The sequence below is a fragment of the Protopterus annectens genome, chromosome 4.part0, assembly GCF_019279795.1.
Source record: "Protopterus annectens isolate FY-2018-M chromosome 4.part0, PAN1.0, whole genome shotgun sequence".
Taxonomy (NCBI): domain Eukaryota; kingdom Metazoa; phylum Chordata; order Ceratodontiformes; family Protopteridae; genus Protopterus; species Protopterus annectens.
The window spans coordinates 617,175,033-617,198,844 of NC_056733.1; the positions used below are offsets into that span (position 1 = coordinate 617,175,033).

Genomic DNA, 23,812 nt, shown 5'->3' on the forward strand with positions numbered 1-23,812 from the left:
TTAAATCAGCCGCCATGGACATAATTTGTGTGTCTGGAGTCGGCTGAGGTAAGGATTTAGAAGTAATATGCTTTGTTTTGCTGGCTGCCTTAGCCCTAGTGTAGGCCTTAATAGACATGGCCATAGGAGGCCTGGCAGCTCCACGTGCAGGAGTGACCTTGTCTACAGCAATGGTCTCGAGCATTTCCTCGGTTTCGGTATCCGGAGGAAAGTCTATAACTGGCGGAGCAATGTCTGGAATCGGAGGTGTCGGTAATGCGGTGTCTTCGGTTCGGAGCGGTGGAGAGACCGTCTCAGAGGGAACCGGAGCACTCGCGCTAGGTTTTGGCGTTGAGTCGGTGGTAGACGCGGGCCGAGGATGTCGGTCCCGGTCTTTTCGCTTTTTGGGTGTTTGCGATGTCGGAAGGTCCGACGGCATGGTGTAGGCAAATTTATTGCCGAAAAAATCTTCAGCGAACTCCGCCCGGCGCCTGAGTGCGCTTGTTGAAGCGAGCACAGGCTACACAGGCCGAGATGTCGTGGTCTGGGCCCAGGCAAGGGAGGCAGTAAGAGTGGAAATCCTTATGAGGTATTTGTTTACCACAAAAAAGACAATTGTTAACTTTTTCAGTAATTTCTGACATCGGCTGAGGCAAGAAAAGTTCCCCAACGGGGTACTTAGCTTTTTCGATGACTTCGGTATCATAGAATACAGGAGCTGACCGACCGGCACTTGCGAACTGCTTCTGCTTCGGGCACCACGGCAAGAAAGACTGAAGAAAATGGTGTCGGCTGATGCTTATGTACTCCAGCCGCTCTGTCGGAGAGAAATGCGACATCAGCCGACGTCGGACCCAGACTTTGGAATCCGGCCGACCGAGGGCTGCCTGAGGCAGGACAACCCACATGTTATGACTGCAGTTGCATTCTTGAAGGACATCTGGGTAGCTTTAAAAGTAGGAGAGCCCCCCCCCCCCGCTTTTTAACCCTCTGGAGGAAGGAGAGACTGCCTATGTACAAAGGCCAGCTTATTAGAGCAATTTCTTTGAAACTTAAGCACAGGAGAAACAAACGTGCACAAGTTTTTGCAAAGCCCTGCCCTTATCCTGAACAGACAAGTCAGCAGCAGCTGCATCAAAAAAAGCGTTTATCCTCATGAAGAGCATCCATCAACATGGCCTTAATATCAGGCAAAAAAAGCCAAAAAGTACAGTTTTGTACCTGCCATAAATGTAGATGTTAGTGTGTTCACCCTGCTGCAGTCATCACACTTGGGTTATCCTGCTGTCAGGCGGTCCCGCATTCGGCCTGAGTTCCAAAGTCTTGGTCCAGCATCTGTTGCTGTCGCTTCTTCCCTGACGTCAGTACGCCAGGGGTATATAAGAGGCATCCAATGCCATTTTCTTCAGTTTTTCTTGCCCCAGATGTCAGGTGCCCCCAACAGGTAGGCAATATATATGTATTTCTATTTAAAATGTACATATAAAAATAAAACAATACCTTCAGGCACAAGCAAATAAACCACAGAGGTTGTATAGGATAGAATGGTATAGATAAGTCCAGCTAGTTCAGAGGGGATGGAGGGAGGGTAACCTGGACTGCAGCAGGGCGAACACTCGAACATCTACATTTACGGTAGGTACAAAACTGTAATATGTTCATCGTGTTACCCTGCTGCAGTCATCACACTTGGGTTGAATCCCAAAGCTAAGGAAGGGTGGTGGAGTTAAACAGGGTTATAAGAAGCTAGCAGGCCCTGCAAAACTGCAGTGGCAAAACCAGCTCTAGTCTTAGAATATAGAGGTAAGTGATCGTGCTTGGTGAAGGTGTGCACTGAACTCCAAGTTACAGCTTCCAGAATATCCTTGGTTGGCACCCCTCTGAGAAAGGCTGCTGATGCAGCTGTAGCTCTGGTGGAGTGGGACCTAATGTTAGCAGGTACCGGTTTCCCATGATGTGTGTAGCAGAAACGTATGCAACCTCCTATCCATTTTGAAATGGTCTGTTTTGAGATGGCGTTTCCTTGTGATCCTGCAGCATAGGATACAAAGAGCTGGTCAGATTTTCTGAAAGCCTTAGTTTTATCCAAGTAGTAACGTAATTGCCTGTGAATGTCCAAAGAGTGCAGGAGTCTTTCTCTTCTGTTCTGGGGATTTGGAAAAAAGGTGGGAAAATGAATGGTTTGGTTTAGGGCCACACTGGATACCACCTTTGACAAAGGAAGGGTTAGTTCATAGAGAGAGACCGTCTTAATGAAAAATGAGGAAAGGCTCCACTGCCATTAGTGCCTGCAGCTCTGAGACTCTTCTAGCTGAAGTTATTGCTAGTAGCAGGGCAGTTTTCCATGAAAGAAATTTTAAATCAGTTGAAAAAGCTGGTTCAAAGGGCGGCAGTGTAAGCTTTTCCAGAACAAAGTTGAGATCCCAAGTAGGTGTTGGTGCTCTCCTGGATGGTCTTATGTTCTTAGCCCCTCTGAGGTACTATCTTAGGAGTGGATGTGAAAATAAAGGAGGATCCGTGTTGTAATGAGCTGAAATTGCTGAGGCGTGGATGTTAATAGATGAAAAGGAAAGTCCTTTGTGCAACATCTCAATTAAATATTGCAGAATCTGAGGAATGTTTGGATCAAGGGGATTTTGGCCTTTAGCCTGGTTCCAGGCGCAAAATCTTTTCCATGTCGTCTGAATAGGTTTTCCTGGTGCTGGGCCTCCTGGCCTCCAGAATGACATCCATAACAGCTTTGGATAGAGGTGTTGGCTGGTTGTTTAGGTAATTTGCCATGCAGCCAGGTTTAAAGTCTTGAGCTGGCTGTGTAGAATCTGATTGTCTCGCTGGGTGAGCAGGTGAGGAATTTGTGGTAAAATCCATGGTGGGCCGTGGGTCATGTTCCTTAGAATTGGATACCAGTGCTGGCATGGCCAGTCTGGTGCAATGAGTATCATTTGTGGCCTCTCTAATCTGACTTTCAGCAGTACCTTTGCTAGAAGAGGCAGTGGAGGAAAGGCATATACTGTTAATGTTTTCCAACTGAATGAGAGGGCGTCCACTTTACAAGCTTGTGGGTGGAATGTCCTTGTGCAAAATTTTTGAAGTTTGTAGTTTTGGGTGTTGGCAAACAGATCTATGTCTGGGCGTCCCCATTTTTGAGTTATTGCAAATATTTGTGGATCTAGTTTCCACTCGTGGGGATCCAGGATGTTTCTTGCTTAGGTCATCTGCCAATGTGTTTTTCTTTCCTGGCAGGAATTGTGCTTGTAGCTGAACTTGGTAAGACAGTGCTGTGTTCCACCAGGTCATTGCTTGCCTGCATAGAGGGTAGGAATGTGTGCCCCCTTGCTTGTTTATGTACCACATTACTGTGGTACTGTCCGTCTTTATTATTAGTTGTCCTGGGTGTAAGAGGTCCTTGGAAAGCTGTTAGAGCATTGTGTACTGCTATAATTTCTTTTTGATTGATATGCAGATGCCTTTGATCTGTAGTCCATTTGCCCTGAATGCACTGTCCTGCCATGTGTGCTCCCCAGGCATAGTCCGATGCATCTGTTGTCATAGTTTGCCTGGCTGTGAGTAAGGTGAAAGGCTGACCCTTGTTGAGGTGACATGCCTGTGCCCACCATAGAAACTCCTGTTGAAGGCAGGGAATGAGTGGTATCATTGTTTCCAAGCTGTGGCTGTGGTGAGCTCATATGCTTTTCAGGTACCATTGTAATTCCCTCGTATGCAGTTTTGCAAATGGTATTAGAAGTATGCAAGATGCCATGAATCCCAAGGCCTGCAGAATTTTTCTTGCAGGGAACTGGGTCTTTGTCGCCATTATTTTGAAGTATTGAGTCAGCTGTTGTTGCTTGTCTGGCGTTAGATAAGCCATCCGGGCTGTTGTATTCAAGCTGGCACCCAGGAATATTATGTTTTGTGAGGGCACTAGCTTTGATTTCTTTTCGTTTACTGTGTACCCTAGGCAACTTAGAAGATGTTTGACAAATGCCAGATGCTTTAAAAGAATGTCCTTGCTTTCTGCTTGAATAAGGCAGTCGTCCAGGTATGGGTATATTTGAATTCCTCTGTCTGTAGTATGCAATTACTGGTGCCAGGCATTTTGTGAAGACCCTGGGCACAGTAGATAAGCCTAAGGGCAGTGCAGAGAATTGATAATGGGTTGAACCTGCAATGAAGCGGAGGTATCTTCTGCAATTTTGTCTGATAGGGACATGCAGGTATGTCTCCTTGAGGTCCAACGTTACTAGCCAAGCCTTCTTGCCCAGCATGGGAAGAAGCTGCTGTAGTGTTAGCATCTTGAATGTTGGTACTTGCAGATAGGTGTTCAGAACTGAAAGATCCAGAATGGGTCTCTATGCTTTTTCCTTTCCTGGGACTAGAAAGAGTCTTGAGTAAAATCCTTGTCCTTGCTCCTGTGTAGGTACCTGTTGAATGGCTCATGTCCATGACAGCTGTAATTTGTTTTTGTGCCGCTGCCCATTGATTTGGTGGCAAGTTTGGCATTCCTTTTATCCTTGGCAAGGTATGAAAGTGGAATCTGTATCCTTGTGAGACAATGTTTAGGACCCATTTATCTTTTGTGATGATGTGCCAGTTGTCTGCAAAAAAAGTGTTAAATGTTCCTCCCAAGGGAGTTGCCAAGAGAGATTTGCTTGGTAGTTTGAGGGTTGAGTCATTGTGTTTGTCTTCTGCTAGCTTGGGGCCTGTCTTCTCCTCCTTTGCAGCAATTGGAGAGACCCCAAAAGTTCCTCTCCAAAAGGATAAAGGGACTCCAAAACCTGTCATATACTGCCAGACTGAAGAAACTCCAACTCTATTCAGTTGCATACCGTCTGCTCAGAGGTGACCTGTGCCTGACATACAAGGCCATGACCAACCCGGAATTAATGGACATGCTCCACCTCAAAAAAATCCAAATCCACCAGAACCACTAGAGCAAGTGACTTAAACCTTAGCACGGATATAAATAGGACGTGCTGGAGGGATAGATTTATCACCCAGAGACTCCCCATGCTGTGGAATAAAATCCCGGTCCATGTGAGGCAGAGCACCTCGCTGGCTCTGTTCAAGAGAAATCTTGACCGGTGGATGGGAGATCGTAGGTTTACCCCGGGAATCATCTCTGTGTCACTGCTGGACAGAGGCACAACAAACTAATGGGCACATTATTTCTAACATAAGGGGTGGCGTAAGCCACATAACTTTGGGCTAGGCTTATAAATGCCTTAGGGCAGATAGCCTAGTATAAACCTATGGACCTTTCTGGGTAGCAGTACTCCATTGGCAAGGTTTGTAGGGGCCTTGTGACTGACCTCTGCCCCTTGGGTGTCTGTATTTGCCCCTCTGTGATCTGTTTGAAGCTAGAAAGGACCAGTTTTTTGTTGGCCAATTTCTGCTGAAACGAGGGGGTTGTACCTGTAAAAAAAATCCTTGACCGTCTGCATAGACGGTGCCTTATCCTCCATTTTCTTTAAAACCTCTTCTGCTTTGACACCAAATAATACATCCTGCTGTAAAGGTGCATCCAATAATTTTGCTTTAACATGATCAGGTAGGGTTTGTTCTTTTAGCCAAGCATGTCTACGTATGACAGACCCAGTAACAGCTGCTCTACAGGAAGCTTCCAATGAATCAAATCCACATTGTAAAGTATGTTTGCCCACCTGTTCAGCTGCATGCAACTGATCCTGCATTTCCTTGAATTCAGACTGTTCAGAATGTGTGCTCATTTTTTGTTTTGAGACATTAGGAATTGCTGATATTTCAGCATGTGAAACTGACAATTTAATGCTCTCATAGCCAGAGTAGCTGAGATGTACATCTTCTTTCCCCATCTATCTAGGGCTCTGGAATCCCTTTCAGAGGGCACAGGATTTTTAGCTATAGAAGCTTTAGCCTCTTTGGGACCCTAGGAAATTTTCTCGGTCAGCCACAGGACTTTTATAAAGGAATTTGTGAGAGTCAGGTACTCTGTAATATCTGTCTGGTTTGGCTGGAGCAGGAGGTAGAGAGTCTGGATTTAGACTAGACTCCAAGTAAACATCATCCACAATGTAAAACTGGTAAACCAAAGTCCAGTGCAAACCAAAACACTAATAAACGATTCAAAAAAACACTGTTTAGAGGAGAAGCCAAGCACAATGTCTAAAACTGGAGGGATAGCAAGTGGTCTGTGCTGAGGTAGTAAAAGGAACTCTCGGAGCCTTTTCTTAGAATCAGAGTAGTCCTGGCCTTCCCAGTGGAAATGTTCCCTCATGGTATGTAAAGTTTCCCCAAAGGAGTAATCTTCAGGGGGAGATGCTGAGGGAATAGAATCTTCAGCATCAGAGTCTTCATATGGGGGAAAAGCGTAATCCTGTTCCTCAGAAGAATCTGAGGAAACTGAAACCTGGTCAGAGGAAGCATAATCCTCCTCTTGTCTTGGTCTTTTATCTGGAGGGGGATGGGAACCCCTGATTAGGGTAATCAAATCTTCAGCCATATTAAGAATCTGTTTCTTAGGCATGGGGCCTTGAACTGGAGACTGATGTACAGTCTTTTTTGGTTTTAATGGAGTTTTAAGCTTAGCATAAGATTTAATGGTGAGTGTAGTCGGTCTGAAGACACCTTGTGCAACCAAAGGTGTTTCTACTGCACTGGGGTCTCCTCCTGCTCCGGTGTCAGAAGGACCTAATGAAGATGGCTGCGACGGCCTAGTACACTCCGCTTGAGAATCCGCAGCTGTCTGGGGTTCCAATTCCTCGGTCGTCAGGGGCTGCGTAGGCGCCTCACTGAAAATCGGAGAACCGGCGACAGGCCCAGCAGAGGCCTTGTAGTCTGGCTTGGTCCTAGGCAACCTGTCCTTATCCTTGCGTTTTTTATGCATGCCGGTCGTCGGCTGCTCCGAAGGCATGATATAATTAAATTTCCTACCAAAGTAATGTTGTGCGAAGTCAAAACGGCGTTTGAAACTTCGTTTATTAAACCTAGCACAAAACTGACAACCTGTGACGTCGTGGTCTGGGCCTAGGCAAGGAATACAATAAGAATGGAAGTCCTCATGAGGCATTTGCTTCCCACAAGAAATGCAATTAACTTTTTCTGACATCGGACTGAGGCAAGAAAAAGTTCCGTAACGGGGTACTTAGCTTTATTGAAGACTTCGGACTGAAATTCGATTAGAAAATCTCAGGTGCCGACCGGCACTTGCGAACTGTTTCTGCTTCGGGCACCACGTGGCAAGAAAGGCTGAAGAAAATGGCGTTGGATGCCTCTTCTATACCCCTGGCGCACTGACGTCAGGGAAGAAGCGAAAGCAACAGACGCCGGACCAAGACTTTGGAACTCAGGCCGACTGCAGGACCGCCTGATGGCAGGATAACCCAAGTGTGATGACTGCAGCAGGGTAACACGATGAACATCCAGGAATATCTTGGAACCAAAAGCAGCAGCTCTGGAAGAAGCATCTACTGCATCATAATTGCACTTGAAAGAGAAAGCCACCTGAGAAATCCCCAAGAAGAGGCAAAAGTCTTCCCTTCAGAACTAAGGTCAGACATTACCAGACAGGTCGAAGAAAACAGCCAAAATATATCTGGACATACAGGTCGGGTAATTGATGGCTCTCAAAGAGAAGGCAGCAGAGGCATAAACTTTCTTACCCAGACTTTCCATAGTCCTATCTTTATCAGAAGGAAGCTTTGTAGAAGGCAGTAAATGATGTGGCTTATCCCATGTCCGATACTACACAGGAGTCAGATGAAGGCCATCTATAAAGGTATTTGCAATCCTCGGGCATCCTGTAAAACCTTTTTTTGTTGAAGGGGGGTAGGGGGCTGGGATTCTGGAGCCTGAGACTTGGTAGAAAAGACATCCAAACAAGACGGCTAACACAGGAGGGTTAGCAGAAGGTCTGGGACAGTCCATTTGCAGAAGCTCATACCACCTCTACTGTACCTCAGAAACCTCAGCACAATCCCTTTAAAAAATTCCATAATCCTCGAAATTGCATTCCTAAATGAGTGTCAGGACTACTAGACTCCTCTTCATCAGAACCATAATCTAAAGGGAAGGAATCTGATGAGTAAGCAAGAGATGCCTCATCTGAATCCAACTCTTCCTCTGAGGAATCCCTGCTCCCTAGGCCTTTTAAGAGGAGTTGGTGACCAAGGTGGAGCAGGAATAGAAACTCCTTGAAGAGGTTCAAAAGCCATAAGGGCATTAAATAAACTCAGAGTGAAATTCTGCCTTTCACTCGGAGGGGCCTTAGGAGTAGAAGCCTGCTTTTTCTGTTTTTTCTTCAAAGGGATGCTTGCCTTGTAAAAAACTTAAGGCTCAGAAGCTGGACAACTTTTCACAATTGTAGTTGGAACTTCCTCAAATTCTGGTTACAGAGTAACACCCCTAAGCCATTCAGCAATAAACCAGAGTTCCACTGAGCGTATGAAGCAGACATCCGTGAAGCCTCCAGGGACATGTTCAAGGTCATATCCATGCCAATCTTCAAAGGGGTCGGGGAAGAGGAATCCAACAGAAGAGCCGAGCAATCGCTGGGCTTCCATTAACCCCAGGAGAGATGTTTGGCAGAGGCAGTACAGTGGAAGAATCGGACCACGACTTCTTGGTCGCCTTCTTCACAGAATGCTGAGCCTCAAAGGGGAAAGTTTCCTCCATAGTGTCCTTCCATAAAAGTTTTAAATGAAAATACAAGGCCAAAGAAGTTGACTACAGAGAGTCTTTGGAACGAAAGCCTGACAAATGGGACAGAACATATAGTTGTGGGAAGCACAGACAAAATAGGCACTGCTCATGACAATCTTTATGGGGAATGTCTCCCACAGTGGCATTCACCCTTCCTGGATGACATGAAACCCCATCAGCAACAAAAAGGAAAAGATAAGAGAAAAAACCCAATTGAACAATTATCTGAAACAGCTTGGTGAGCCAACGAGGCGAATGTTCAGAATGATGAAAAGATGGCATCTGGACTGGCAGCAAAGAAGGTCTGAAGATGGTACGTGCCATGTCACATTTATATCCTACACTATAAACGGGGAGCACATGCATGATTTACAGCATACCTTAAAAATTGAAATGTCTTCTATTTTTTGAATTCAGTCCTATACCTAAACGCTTTGGTATATTGGCTGCATGTTAGACCGCTCTTGGCAGGGGGGCCCTATTGTAAAGAATACTGCAACAGCGAAACAGAAGGACATCACCAGTGCACCTTCTACTCAAATTATGGTAGAAAAAGTTAAGAAATGTAAGGCCATGTTTTGTGTTATTCCAAACATCTGTAACTTTACAACTCCTGATGGACTCCAGTTTGCTTGAAAACTAGAATTCCAAAACCTGCATTGGTACAATAAAAAGGTACTGCATTACTATCATATTCCTACATTGTTTACTGCTAGCAGACTAGCACAGATTCGTGTGTATACTAGGCTAATAATCACTAGAGCTTTTATAAACCTAGCTGTGCAATCCAAATGTGACTCAAGACATGTTTTAGACATTTATATAGGGCATGACTTTGGCTTATGACAATATACTGTCTGCTTCTGTCCAGACACAGATGTGCCAGACCAGGGATGAATTTTAGATTTCCTATCCAATGGTCCAAGTTATGCTTAAATAGGGTTAGGGAGGAACTTTGTTTTCACATGGATGGACAGCCTATTCCAAAAAATGGGAATTCTGAGATGCATCTTTCTCCAACATGTCCCAATTATGTTGCAAGCAAAATTTAGGTGTTTAGATCTAGCAGTTGTGATGCTTTTTTTTTTGCAGACATGCAAAATGTTTATCAAAGTGGGATCCAAAGATGCTTTGTAAGCCAAGCATAGATCACCTCACAGTAGTCTGTAGGAGGCAGTATAGCGGGGGGGGCTTTAAGGTGATCCACATAGGACACTGAATTTATGTCCTGTATTCTCTTTGCAAGAACCCATTGCAGACATTACAACTACTGGATGTGTCTGGTCAGGTACACACCAAAGGGTGCATTATACTCCATGATGTGCATAACTCTCAACTGTCCAGATTTTTTTGACTCGTATTTTTGCTCTGTTCCTCATATAATTTCAATTTTCAGGCAAATCATTGAGGACTGAAGTCAAAAAATAGAAGACATTTCAATTTCAGACTTTATATCCTTCAGAGAAATTCATGTTAATGCAAAAACTGTTATTCTGTTAACTTTCTAAGTTTGTAAGAACAATATTTAAAGTTCCCCTATTTTGGGGCCTTTATCCCTCCATTATTTGTGGCTTTGTCCAGATTCCTTGCTCTAAGAGGCTGAGAGGTATGATGATGTGTCTGATGAAGGCCAAGTACAGTGGTAGGACGACACCCTGGACCTAGATGCTATGCCCTTACACAAGAGGATTTTTTTACTGCCTAGAACACATGTTGGACAAAGGCTAGGTTACTGTTCACACAATTTCCCAAATCTTTGGCCAGGGAGTCTACTCTTAGTAGTGTTTTATCAATGACTTCATTTACCAGGGTGGCATACTTCCCAAAACCTTTGGCACCAGTCATTTGTCCATGTTAGTCCTTAAGGTGGGGTTTGTATGCCTTGGGGGGGGGGGGATTCTAGGACTGCCCTCTCTTTGCAATTATCTGCAAATTTGGTCAGCCAAAGGTCTCAGACATTGGTTTTGACTTCTGAGAAGTAGATGCTGAACAGCAGTGGGGACCAGTATGGAGGAATGAGGGACTCCACTGCTGACCAGCCTCTCTGTGGAGGTGGTCTCACCAATCAACCTTCTAGATCCTGTCCATGAGCCAACTGGCAATCCAAGTCATTATACAGGAGTTTATGCATAATTCTTTAAGTCTGTTAATGACCAAGCAGGGTACTGTATCAAATGGCTTAGCAAGATCAAGGTAGGCAGTATGCATTTTTTTAAACTCTCATCCATTGCCTTGTGACTTTTTCAAAAGTAGTTCACTAGGTTCAGTAGGCATGACCGTCCTCTGACAAAGCCAAACTGGGATGGATACAGTGTCTGGAGGTCTCCAGTGTCTGTTCATTTTCATGATGCTTTCAATTATTTTGCAAATACTAGTCAGACTAATTGTAGTTTCCAGGATCTGTTGGTCTGTCCTTACGAAGGAGGGGGGTTGACTGCTACAGTCCTCCATTCTTGCGGCACACAGTTTGTTTTGAAACTGGAGTTAAATAGGGACTCCTGGCCCTGACAAGTCGTACTTTAAACTATTCAGGAGGCATCCCAGGATATTACTGGGGTCCACTAAGGCTGTGTTCTGTGCCTTAGCAAGCACAGCCAGGCCATGCTCTTTATTTATTGTTGGAGGAGTTATGTTTGAGGGTACTTCTTGAAAGGGGGGGCAATAACAGCTGAAATGGAATTTGTCAGGCAACAGATTCACTACATCATCCTGCTTAGTGACTACGGCACCAATTAAACTACCAGTTCAACACATTGCTGCATTTAGAAAACAGTGTTGGTAAGAGGAGCTCAAATTGCACTGTCTTGCATTTTTTTCTACCAGCAGCACAGCATAACATTTTTAAACGTAAACTGGATATTAAATAAGCAGTGAAGCACCATGATAGGCTACTTCTTAACCTGATGTATACAAAAAGTTAAACTGCTTCCAGTCTACAATTTTCTTTTTGTAACACACCTGTAACAAACTATAAAACTTGGAGATACAGACCTCGGAGTGAAAGGTTTGAATCGTATACTAAATCAACACTTCTACAAACTGAAAGTGTTACACTACAGCCAATAACTGCATTGTGTTTAAAAGTAGCAAAAACTCACAACTTTCCTCTGAAGAAAAAAAAACGCCAAACATGATCCACCTAATCTAATGCTGACACAAAGTAGCTTTTTAATGGTCTGAAATTTACTGAGATACAGAACATACATTATACAAACCTCCTTCCTTAGTCTGGGTTTCACTTAAATGCACTTTACCATGATATGGTATTTCATGATGTAAAACAGTATTTTCTTGCTGAGGTGGAGCAGTCCAAGCAGAAAGCTTTAAAGGTCTCAAAATGGAGGCGTACAAGCTGGGTTTGCAATGGAATATATTCTCCTGAAAGAGGTAAAAATAGGCAAATAACTTACTTGCACATAACACCTTCCATATCTTATCAAAACAAATTACCAAAGGACTTTGCTGCTTGCATTACCTAAAAACAATGTAAAGAAATGCAACAATGGAAGACAAATTATAAACTTACAAATATGATGGCTCCTCCCTGTATTACCGTACTTTTAATTAAGAGTTCCGACTGAAGGAGCAGAAGACCGATATGATGCAGTCACCTGGACAGCTTGGCAAACAGCTCGCCTAGATTGCCAAGTACAGCCTACCCCCCCCCCCCCTCCAAATGCACTGGTCCAGAAATGGAGTGTTTAAGGGCAGTCAAGACTTAAGAAAAAGCTACGGCAGAAACCCCAGTTCAAGTCTACTAGGTGGCTAGCATAAGGAAATATTCCAATTACCACAGCCTCAAGATGAGAATGAAGAAATCACATCCAACTTCCAAGGCTAAGGAACGACCAAGCAGTAGTCGCAAAGACGTACTATAAGGAAGTACAATAAAAGACGTATGTACACACTGGTCTGGTAGGCTATGATAACATTTTTACATTAGTGTTCTTTGGTTAAGGGAAGTAGAAGACTCTACTCTTAAGGTCTTTTCTTGCCTTTACATTACCTAACTATACATAGGCAGTCCAGGTAATGACACGCAAAGAGTACTGCAAGAAAAATGACAAACTGAAATCTCAGCAGCCACCATGGGCATGAAAAGATGCCCAATATGCACTTAGAAAACTACTGAAAACTCAGGCAAAGACTAACCCACAGCTCACATGAAAAATAAAAGAAAAAAGTTTACAGAACAGGAATTGTTAACTCAAAAAAAAAAAAAAAAAAAAAAAAAAAAAGGTTCAAAATGTAATCATCCCGGGAGAGACTTGGTTTACAAAAAAAGCACAATACATGAAAGCTTACAAAATACAGCCAAAAAGTTTACATTTTTGATTTTTGACCTGTACTTAAGTTTAAAAGAGCTAAAATAACACCCGCACCAAAAGGCACTGAAATGTGTTTAAGGACTTTTGCAAAAGCACAATCATGAAAAAGGTATCCATATACCTACAGACCGCTCACAGTTGAGTCTTCTATTTCTTCTAAAAAGTCTTCCAAGCGGAAGGTTGTTTGGAATTGGATACACCAGAACTCACTTCAGCTCAAAACTCAAATCTAAGATGTATGAAACTGGCGTATCCAATCCTTTAGCAGGACAAAAGATTCAGACTGGTCAAACACTTACTGGAGTAGAAAGGGTTGTGTCAGCCAAAACTGATGAAATATAGAAAACCCACTCAGTCTGGACCTGTGAACAGCAACCAGTATGACTACTGCATTTGATTTTACCTACAGAAATGAAACGTATGCATGGAACAGGCGACTGGCAAAATCCTATCAATGTATCTTTGCAACTGTCGCTGGGAAGGCAAAAAAAATTCTGACATTCTGAACAAGCAAAAATACCTTTGAAAAGGCAATCCAACTTCCTGAATATCACTGCTGCCATTGAGGGATTTGTCACTATTAGAACATCAAGACTTGTATACTGACCTTGTTTTTTTCATGAGCCTTAAGCACACAAATTAGTGTTGAAGATCCAATTTCTCCTATCCTTTCCACAGTGAAGCAACAGTTGAAGTTATTCCATACACTGATATCACATTAGTGTCATTTTGTCTGCAGAGACCTTGTGGAACCCACTACTACACAGCAAGGACTGCTCATTTCTAAAGGAATGAGAATGAAACAAAATTCAGTGCCATATGTCCCAAACGGCACCCTATCACAGGAAGCTAGCACCCACTGTAAATATAATCTAAAAGTGCAAAGTGATGGCTTGTTAAAATAATTCTGGAGTCAACCACCAAACACAGTCTACTGCATGATGCAGAGATCATGACTGGCAAATTCAATGAGACTTAGTCAATGGACCACTGCAGTCTTCACAATACCTCACATGTGGCACCATCAACACAGACATCCCTAAAGGACTGGGAGCCCCAAGGCATAGACAAGGTGAAAAGCAACTCATCTGACAGGACAACTTTGGGAAGGATGTTCAAGATCTCCTGAAAGGTGAAAATGTTGAACATGCCTTTACATAACAGGAACAACTTGCCTACAGCACAAATGTTAGGTAAAACTCAAAGGTTACACAGATCTCTTAAGAGGTGAAAGGCAGGGCGCAAAGAACTTCTCTGCACCTGGTGAGACTGCCTTGCTCGTCAGTCACTAGGAGCTAGTGATGGTGTCAGAGGAAAAAACATCTTTGTATGCCAAAGTAAAGTGCTACTAGACATTTAATATTTTTAATTATCTTGGTCACTGAGAAAGTCCAACTGGGCACAACTCATTTTCAGTGAAGGCCCATGGAGAAAAGCACCACATCAAATACATATTTAAATATTACTTTGTAGGTAAATAGAGAGACAAAGACATTTGTCATACTTTAGATGTCACATTTTACACAAGTCAGACATGTTAACATGCAACACCTTGATATGAGAGAACAATGAATGCGCACTGGTTCAGTATATGCATATTAACATTAACGGAGGGAGGATGTCACTTGTGCGGGAACAAAAAATAGAGGAGGAAGTGTATAACCAGAAATAAAGAAAAACATTATACAAAGTTCTAACACTAGAACGGTTGCGATAACAGCAAACATGTATGATGTGGGTAAGGAGTGGGTATTATAGGAAGTGAGATTAAGGATACAGGTTAATTGGAGGAGCAGTAGTGGAGATGAGAGACACAGGGATAAAGGTAAAAGTCAGGGTGACAGAGATTAGCAACTGAAGAGAAATAGAAAGGTGGCTTTAGGTAGGATGGGAGCAAGAGCACAGCGACGACAAACTTAGGTGTTTTAAGCGGTGTTCGAAACATGTGGTAATGACTTGTTTTATGGTGCGTGGGATACAGTTCCAGTGCTTAGCAACAAAGGATGAGTAAATTGAGTCTCCTGCACTATTAGACTTGGTCTTAGGAGACATTTATTCTGTGAGCAGGGATTCCTAGGAGGGAAGCACTGTTTGAGGATGTTTTGCAGTGATGGGCAGGTACTGGGCACTATTTTTGTGAGCACTAAGCAGTTGGGAGTAAGGTAATTGGGTAATTCAAGCCAGTGATGGTGCTTCAGTGCTAGCAGTGGTGCAAATGGTTTGTTAAGCTGGGGGCAACCACTTTATTGCAGCAAATCCACAGTTTATTCAAGGTGGAGTGAAAGGTTAGTCTGGATAGGTGCTGCATAGATAAGGGAAGGGAGAAGATCAAGATGCTAATTTCCTAGAGTAGTCAATGAAAAATGAAAACCCAACTTTTGGAGAGTTTCTTAATGGCTTGAGTGATGTGTTGATCATATTTTAAGTTGGATGAAGGTTTACAAAGATGAAAATGAGGGTCTCTAACTTTTAATGGCTAATATACGCAAGTGCAGATACTTCCACTTTTCACCATATCCTGATCCTTGCATGCAGGAAATAGTACGCAGTTGCATCACTGTAAAATAATACAAATCATCTTTTAATTATGTACCTGTTAAAATACGCAGCTAAAAATTCAGAGTAAATGTGAGACATCAACATATGTCTGATCGGAGAGGGAAGCCAGGACTGAGAAAGGATCACTGGAACTAGAGAAACCAAGTGGCTAGACGAAGAGTCTGAAGGTTGGGAAGGAGACCCCACAAGAATGGGAGATGCGATCCGGAGCTGGATCCAATATCCATGGGGGATATTTCAGATGACAAAGTAGGGAGAATCACACCTGAGGCCAAAAGGGGACAATGAAGATGAGAGGAGCCTTCAGATGGACAGCTTTCTGTAAGACTTTGGGACTCAGAGGAGTGGAGGATAAGCATAAAGGAGTCCCGACAGCCAAGTGTGATTCAGAGCGTCCATGGGAGACTCCTCCTTCAGGAGGATCAGGGCAAAGTAGGTGCTGCATTTGTGGTTGACTGGAGAGGTAAAAAGATGGCAGCAAAATTGACCCCAACAGTCAAAAGACTGACGTGTCACTGATGGATTCAGGGACCACTTATGAGGACTCAAGAGGCACCTGCTGAGTCTGTTGGCCAACACATTGGAGCTGCCAGGAATGTGCAAGTTGCAAGAAAAAAGCACCTGGAAGGCATCACCCATTCCCACACTCTCATGGCCTCAATGTCCAGGGGATAACAGTGCATCTCCCCTTGCTTGTTGATGTACCAGACAACAGACGTTGTCGGTCTGAACTGCTGTAGTCCCAAGAGGGAGAGTCTCCTGAAAGGCCTGCAATGTTAAAAGGACTGATCTCATCTCTAGGATGTTTATCTGCAATTGGGTCTCTACGGGGGACCACGTGCCTTGAACCATCCTTCCCTGAAAATGTCCCTCCCCCCCAGCAAGGAGGCATCTGTGGTCACTGTGGCCTTGGGTGGGGGAAAAAAGGGCCTGCGAAGTAGACTACCCTGAGTGAAAGCCACCAAGCAAGGTGATTTCCACATTCCAGAGTCATCCTGATGGGCAATGATATGAAATGGATCTAAACGGACCACTGTACAACTGGGGCACACTGCAAAACTTGCATGTGATACCTGACGAATGGGACCAATTAGGTTCAAGGGTGGCTGCCATCCAAATGCCTGTAGAATTAGAAGAGCTGTGGAATGCCCCAGAGCCAGCACGTGAGACAACTGATCCCAAAGGAGATGAACTCTGCACAGGAATAGTGCTGCAGTCTCCGACACAGTGCCCAGTTGAATTCCAATACACTCCAGGTTCTGGGACTGAGAATGACTGGATTAGGGCAAACTGACCTTGATACTAAGCTCCTGAAAAAGATTGTGGGTATAGTTGGCCAATGACAGCTGAAGCCTCATGGGGGCTGTGAGGAGACAATCATCCAGGTACGGGAAGAAATGGAAGCCTTGTAACCTGAGCTCAGCTGCCACCACTGCCATATACTTGGTATAACACCTGGGAGGCTGTGGTGAGTCCAAAGGGCAGGGATCAACTGGTAATGACTGCCCCTACTCAAAAATGCAGGTGTCCCTGGGAACGTGTGTCAATCTCAATATGACAGTACGTGTCCAGACTGAACATCCAGAACTTGGCCTTCTGAACTGACATTCAAATCGCTGAGGTCCAAAACTGGCTGCAGGACCCTTGTCTTTTCTAGCATCAAAAAGAAAAAAAAAAGCAAGTTCCAGTACCTAACTGTCCTGTTAGAACCTCGTGGATAGCTCTTTTTTGATGGTCTAGGACCTTAAGGTGGGCCAACTCCCACTGGCAGTGTGGAACGTCCATGAGAGATTTTGACATGGGAGAAGCTGAAAAAAGAGAATGAAGTAACACCCACTAATCTGAGGCGATATTTGTCCAGGCTAGTAGGAGAATCTCATCCCCTGACTTCCTCCAGGTCAGGACAGCCGGGCAGTGCTTCAGGAGACCTGGGGGGAATTCTCTGAGAAAGTTTCTCAGGAGCCCTGATTTTACAGACCATCTCTGCCTCTGGGGCAGCATCTACCATTGAATCCCCTAGCCCAGCCTGTGGAAGAAGACTAAGGGAGCATCCTGGAAAGAGGACTGGTTCCTGTGGAATCAAAGCTTCTTACTACTTTGAGTCTTGGAGAAAGATATCAAAGTAGAAAATGTGACTCAAACAGCAGACAATCTTCCCCTCCTGCTCGCTGCGGGTTATCACTTTCTTGACCGAAAGTCCTAACAAGGTTGAACCGTCAAAGGGAGCATTAGTAAAGGATGCCTTGAAGGGTTCAGCAAACACGCAAAGGTGAAGCCAGGCATGCTGTCTAATGGCAATCCCTGTGCCAGCCACTGGACTGGTGGCCTCAGCAGCACTGCAGATCAACCTCAAAGCATTAGACAGGGAAGTTAAAGTGAATAGCATAGGACAGACCAGTTTGAGACTCGCTGGGGCCAGTAACTCTGAAGGAGGTGGTAAGCTCCACTACCAAATCCCTCTGAAGCCAGGTGAAATGCACCATGTAGTTGGTTGCCCTCAGTCCGAAGGTAGCAGACAAACGTGCGCTTTCTAAAACAATCATCAGAGACTCCCTATTCAGGGGATGGACCAAGGAGCTCTGATCCACTAGCTCCTTTTTAGTAGTGGCTGCCACCACAATGGCATCAACAGGTATGACCTTACTCCAAAAGGTTTTATCTTTTGGGGGACTGATAAATGTTTGCCTTTTTAGGTACCGGTTCCACTGTGTCCAGCTCCTTTCAAGCCCTGTTGGTGATGAATTCCACAAGCTCATCAGCAGGCGGTAACAACAAGGTAGAAGATGGGCTCGTCCCGAAGGCCTTCAGGAACACTGTTTCCTCCAAAGATGGGGTGGGGGAAGACCACCCACCTTTTTGCTTGAGAAGTTAGAGGATGTTCCCCAAAGGAAACTTCCTCGGGTGGAAGTCTGCGGGACCAGTCTCCTTTCTCAAAATCTGTGTCCTCGGCAAGGGACTCTGAGACCAAATGCCTCCTCTTACACATTTTCTTCGTAAGGGGCTCCTCCACAGTGGGCTTGAGAGGACAAGGAAGAAACAGGAACCCTGAGCAGGGTAGTGTCCAGTTTGAAGGCATTCACAGGCAGGCTGACCCTGGACGGATGAGGAGGTTTTTGCACCCAAAGCTGAGAATGGCTGGGAAGGACCCAGAGGCAGAGAGGGGACAGCCAAGCTGGAAAAGATCCTCTCTACCACCAGGAAGGCAGACTGGACGAAGCCCCCCCCAGTCCTCTCCAACAGCTGCAGCTGTCCTGGAGAGGAGCGACCGACAGTACCAAGGCCCCAGATGATAGCGGACCACAGCTGTCCACTGCCAAAGCCCCCAGAAGAAGGGAATGGTCCAAAAACTCTTCACTCAACCCCACACCCAAGTAGCCAGCACTGACCTCACAGGATCAAGGCAGAACCTGTTCTGCAGACAATAGAACAGAACCCATCATGGTCCCTGACAGTGTCTGGAAGGGAGGGCTACCAGACACTGATGGTCTCTCACAGGGAATGCTCTGGTCCTGGTCTTCCAAGCCCACTCAGGTTGGAAGAGAAGAGTGAAGTCCCGGGGATGGAGAGGGATCACTAGGCAACTGACCTGGGGAAGGTAACAAGCCCAGCTCAATTGGGGCCTTAACAAAACACATCATCCTGTCCACATCTACCAGCAGTAAACTCCTGGAAGACTTGGAGGATATGGAAGAATGCTCTGACCTGGCTGGAGACCTAGAGAAAGTCCTGCGATCCCTGGAAAGAGAGAGATTCCAGCGCCTCAGATCTGAAGACCTAGATCTGGATGGACAGCTATCTAGGATCATCAGATCAGAGATAACCACAGGATCCAAAGCCCTAGGAGTATCTGATGCTTTGACCAGAGTGTCAGATAGATCCAAGGAAGGCTTGTGCCAAGTCGGATCCGAAGACCTCAGAAGCATCAAGGTCTCGGACGTGAGGGGCTGATCCAAGGACCTTGGAAAGTAAGAACCCTGATCCAAAGCTGAAGAGGCTGGACTCTGATCCAGGGATCTGCAATGCGAGAGCCTTGGCTTCTTAGAAGACCCTTTAGGAGGGGGGTAAGGACCTCTTTTTTTGGGTCCTGAGAAGCTGAAGAGGGGAAATACAAGGTCAGGGGCCACACTTGGCTAACCCCTTCAAGAGAAGCTTGTTTCTACGCTCTATGAGAGCCCTCAGATTGAACGCAGCGCAGATCTCTCAACCTTGAGACAAGCTCTCCTAAACAAACATTCCTCGTGCGAGTCTGAATCGGATCTCTTCCGACAACACGAGGAGCAACTCTTAAAGCCAGAAGACTTCACAAACGTACTGCAGACACAAACACGCAGAAACCAATGAGTCTGCATGTACACACACTACCCCCTAAACTAAAACTTAAAACTAGAACTACTACTCAAAAATTTTTTAAAGGATAAAAGTAAAGTGAACCACTAACTACGCGAAGTAAGAACCTGCAATAAGGGTGGGAACCCAACCAGCAAACTGAATAAAAGTACTGGGAGGGGAGGGACCTAACACTAACTAAACCAAAAAGAATCTAAACACACAAAAAAATAAATAAAATAATGATAAAAAAAACACTAAAGAGTTGAAAAGACTAAGCAAAGAAACCCAAACAAGGGAACACACTTCTCTGACAGAGCTGCTGAGCACTGGAATCACGCCCTAGCGTTTCGATGGCAAAAGAGATCCAAAGGTTACAGGTCAGCAGGGGATTATGGGAAGGAGCTTGAGCTCTGGATTTGTCCACAGTTGCTGGTTCGGATCAGAGGTCGGATCCAACACCTATCCGTGTAGATGTCCGATAGGTATGCACCTGCAGTCCTAACATATGGGTTGTCCTGCCTCAGGCAGCCCTTCGGTCGGCCGGATTCCAAAGTCTGGGTCTGGCCTCGGCTGATGTCGCACTTCACCCGTCACAGCTGCTGGGGTATAAAGGCATCAGCCGACGCCATTTTCCTCAGTGTTTCTTGCCCCAGATGCCAGGTGCCCTCTAAGAAGGCTAAATATGGATAAATGCAAATAATTCCAAACAGTAGAGAGCAAAAAATTATATATATATATATATATATATATATATATATATATATATATATATATATATATATACATATATACAAAACAAATACACTATAATAATTTCCCCCAGCTAGCTAAAAGAGGGATAGATACCCCAGGAATACCACAGAGAGGAAGGAGGGTGGGTAATCCTGACTGCAGATGCATACCTATCGGACATCTACATTTATGGTAGGTACAAAACTGTACTATGTCCTTCAAGGATGCATCTGCAGTCCTAACATATGGGTAGAATACCATAGCCAAACTGGGGGAGGAGGCACTAATATAAAGATGGTGCAGTCAAGATCCCTTGGCAACACAGCAGTTGCAAATCCTGCTCGGGATCTGGAGTATAAAGGGAGGTTATAATGCTTGGCAAATGTATGCACGGAGCTCCAAGTAGCAGCTTCTAAAATGTATTTGGTAGCCACTTCTCGTAGGAAAGCTGCAGTGGTGGCTGTAGCTTTTGTGGAATGAGGTCTGATATTTTCAGTTGTCGTCTTTCCATGAAAAGAGTAGCAAAATCGGATGCAATTTCCTATCCATTTTGAGATTGTCTGTTTTGAAATTGCTTTTCCTTGCATTCCTGTTGCATATGCTACCAGAAGTTGGTCAGTTTTTCTGTTGGTCTTAGTTCTGTCCAGATAGTAGCGTAATTGTCTGTCCACATCCAAGGTATGTAGCAGTCTTTCCCCCCTGTTCTGTGGGTTGGGGAAGAATGTAGGTAAATGAATCGCTTGGTTCAATGATACTCTGGAGACCACTTTTGGCATAAAGGTAGGGTTGGTTCTCAGAGACACTATCCTGATGGAAGATAAGGAAGGGCTGTACTGCCATTAATGCCTGTAATTCAGATACCCTTCTTGCTGAAGTGATTGCTAGCAGCAAAGCAGTTTTCCAAGACAAGAACTGTAAATCTGCTGTTGCTGCTGGTTCAAAAGGGGGAAGTGTCAACTTTTCCAGCACAAAGTTGAGATCCCATGTAGGTAAAGGTGGTTTCCTTGGAGGCTTTACATTTTTGATTCCTCTCAAGAACTGTCTGAGTAGAGGATGAGAGAAGACAGGAGGATCCATGTTGTATTCTGCTGAGATTGCTGATGCATGAATCTTAATGGAGGAGTAGGACAGGCCATTGTGGAACAGTTCTGCTAAGTATTCCAGAATGTGTGCTATGTTTGCCAATGAGACATTTTCTCCCTTTGCTGCACTCCAAATGAGGTATCTTTTCCATTTGGCTGAATAAGTTTTCCTTGTGGAGGGTCTGCGAGCCTCCAGGATAATGTCCTTAACCCTCTGAGATAAATCTGGGTTATTTTGTTTTATGCAATATTCCAAGCAGCTAGCTGCAGTGTTTTCAAGTTTGGATGTAGGATCTTGTAGTTGTTCTGTGTTAGAAGTAAGGGACATAGAGGTAGAGGCCATGCGTGTGTCCGAGACATGCTCCTCAATAGCGGGTACCAATGTTGCCTCGGCCAGTCTGGAGCTATCAGGATTACCCTTGGCTGATCCTCTTTGATCTTCTGTAGGACTTTGTACATCAAAGGAAGAGGTGGGAATGCATATGCTGTCAGGTTTTTCCAGCTGAAGGAAAGGGAGTCCACCCTCCAAGCAAGTGGGTGGTATGCTCTTGTGCAGAATTTCTTCAATTGGTGGTTGTGTGGGGAGGCGAAAAGGTCTATCTCTGGTAGTCCCCATTTCTTTGTTATGGTTTTTAAGATAAATGGATGCAGCATCCATTCGTGAGTATCCGTGGTAGTTCTGCTTAAGGTGTCTGCTAGTGAATTTTCTTTTCCTGGTACAAATCTGGCCTGAAGTTGAATGTTGAGATTCAGGGCCACATTCCACAGGTCCATTGCCATCCGGCATAGAGGATATGAGTGTGTACCTCCCTGTTTGTTGATGTACCACATGACTGTGGTATTGTCCGTCCTTATCAGCAGGTGACCTTGTTGAAGGAATGGTCGGAATGCCTGGATTGCATGTTTCACTGCCAGCATCTCTTTTAGATTTATGTGTAGATTCAGCTGGTCTTGGGTCCATAGGCCTTGTATGCACTTGTCCACCATGTGTGCCCCCAGCCTAGGTCTGAGGCGTCCGTGGTGATGGTCTGGATTGGATGAGGTTTGTGAAAAGGCAGTCCTCTGTTTAACTGACAGGCCTGAGCCCACCACTGGAATTCTTGCTTCAGGCATGGAATTATTGGAATCTGGGCTTCTAGACTGTGCTTGTGTTGAGACCATACATTCCTTAGGTACCATTGCAACTTTCTCATATGCAGCCTGGCATGCGGAATCAATATTATGCAGGATGCCATGTAACCCAGGGCTTGCAGGACTTTCCTTGCAGTAAGCTGAGTTTGTGTTAATGTCATGAAATATACTGGTAGTTGCTTTTGTTTTTCTTCTGTGAGAAAAGCCATCTGAGTTGATGTATCCAGTTCTGCACCCAAGAATGTTATCCTTTGGGATGGTACTAGTCTTGATTTTTGCATGTTGACTGTGTATCCCAAGGCTTGCAACAGTTGTATGACCTTTTCCAAATCTTTTGTTAATTTTGCCTTGTCTGCTTGTATTAGGCAGTCGTCCAGGTATGGGTAAATTTGAATTCCCTGAAGCCTGCAATGAACAATTACTGATGCCAGGCATTTCGTGAATACTCTGGGCGCAGTAGATAAGCCAAAGGGCAATGCTGAGAATTGATAATGCTCTGATCCTGCAAGAAATCTGAGGTGTCTTCTGCAATCTGGTCGTATAGGGACGTGCAGGTATGCCTCCTTGAGATCTAGAGTCACCAGCCAAGACTCCTTGCCCAGCATGGGAAGAAGTTGCTGGAGGGTCAGCATTTTGAATTTTGGAACAATGAGGTATGTGTTCAGAGCGGACAAGTCGAGAATAGGTCTCCATTGATTTTCTTTTCTTGGTACAAGGAAAAGCCTGGAGTAAAATCCTTGGCCTTGTTCCATAGGCGGTACCTTTTCTATAGCTCTCATCCTTAGTAAGCTGTTGATTTATCTGTGAGCGTCTGTTTTTTGGCTTGGTGGTAGGTTTGGCATTCCTCTCTTTTTTGGTAGAGTGTGGAAGTGAAACCTGTAGCCTTTGTCTATTGTTTGTAAAGTCCATTTGTCTCCTGTGATGTAATGCCAGTTGTTGGAAAATAAAGCTAGTTTTCCGCCCAAGGGTGCTTCCAGTTGTTCCCTGGTAGGCGGA

General features: G+C 44.7%; 1 protein-coding gene across 9 annotated transcripts in view; it reads right to left on the bottom strand.

Moving 5' to 3' along the window:
- Window positions 1–23,812, bottom strand: part of LOC122799480 (N-lysine methyltransferase KMT5A-like) — an 882,477-nt gene that overhangs the window by 390,599 nt on the left and 468,066 nt on the right. For all 9 annotated transcript variants that reach the window (XM_044068570.1, XM_044068567.1, XM_044068572.1 and 6 more), the window contains one exon: window positions 11,871–12,033. In XM_044068570.1, the coding sequence (XP_043924505.1) occupies window positions 11,871–12,033 (163 nt within the window). The remainder of the gene's footprint in view (window positions 1–11,870; window positions 12,034–23,812) is intronic.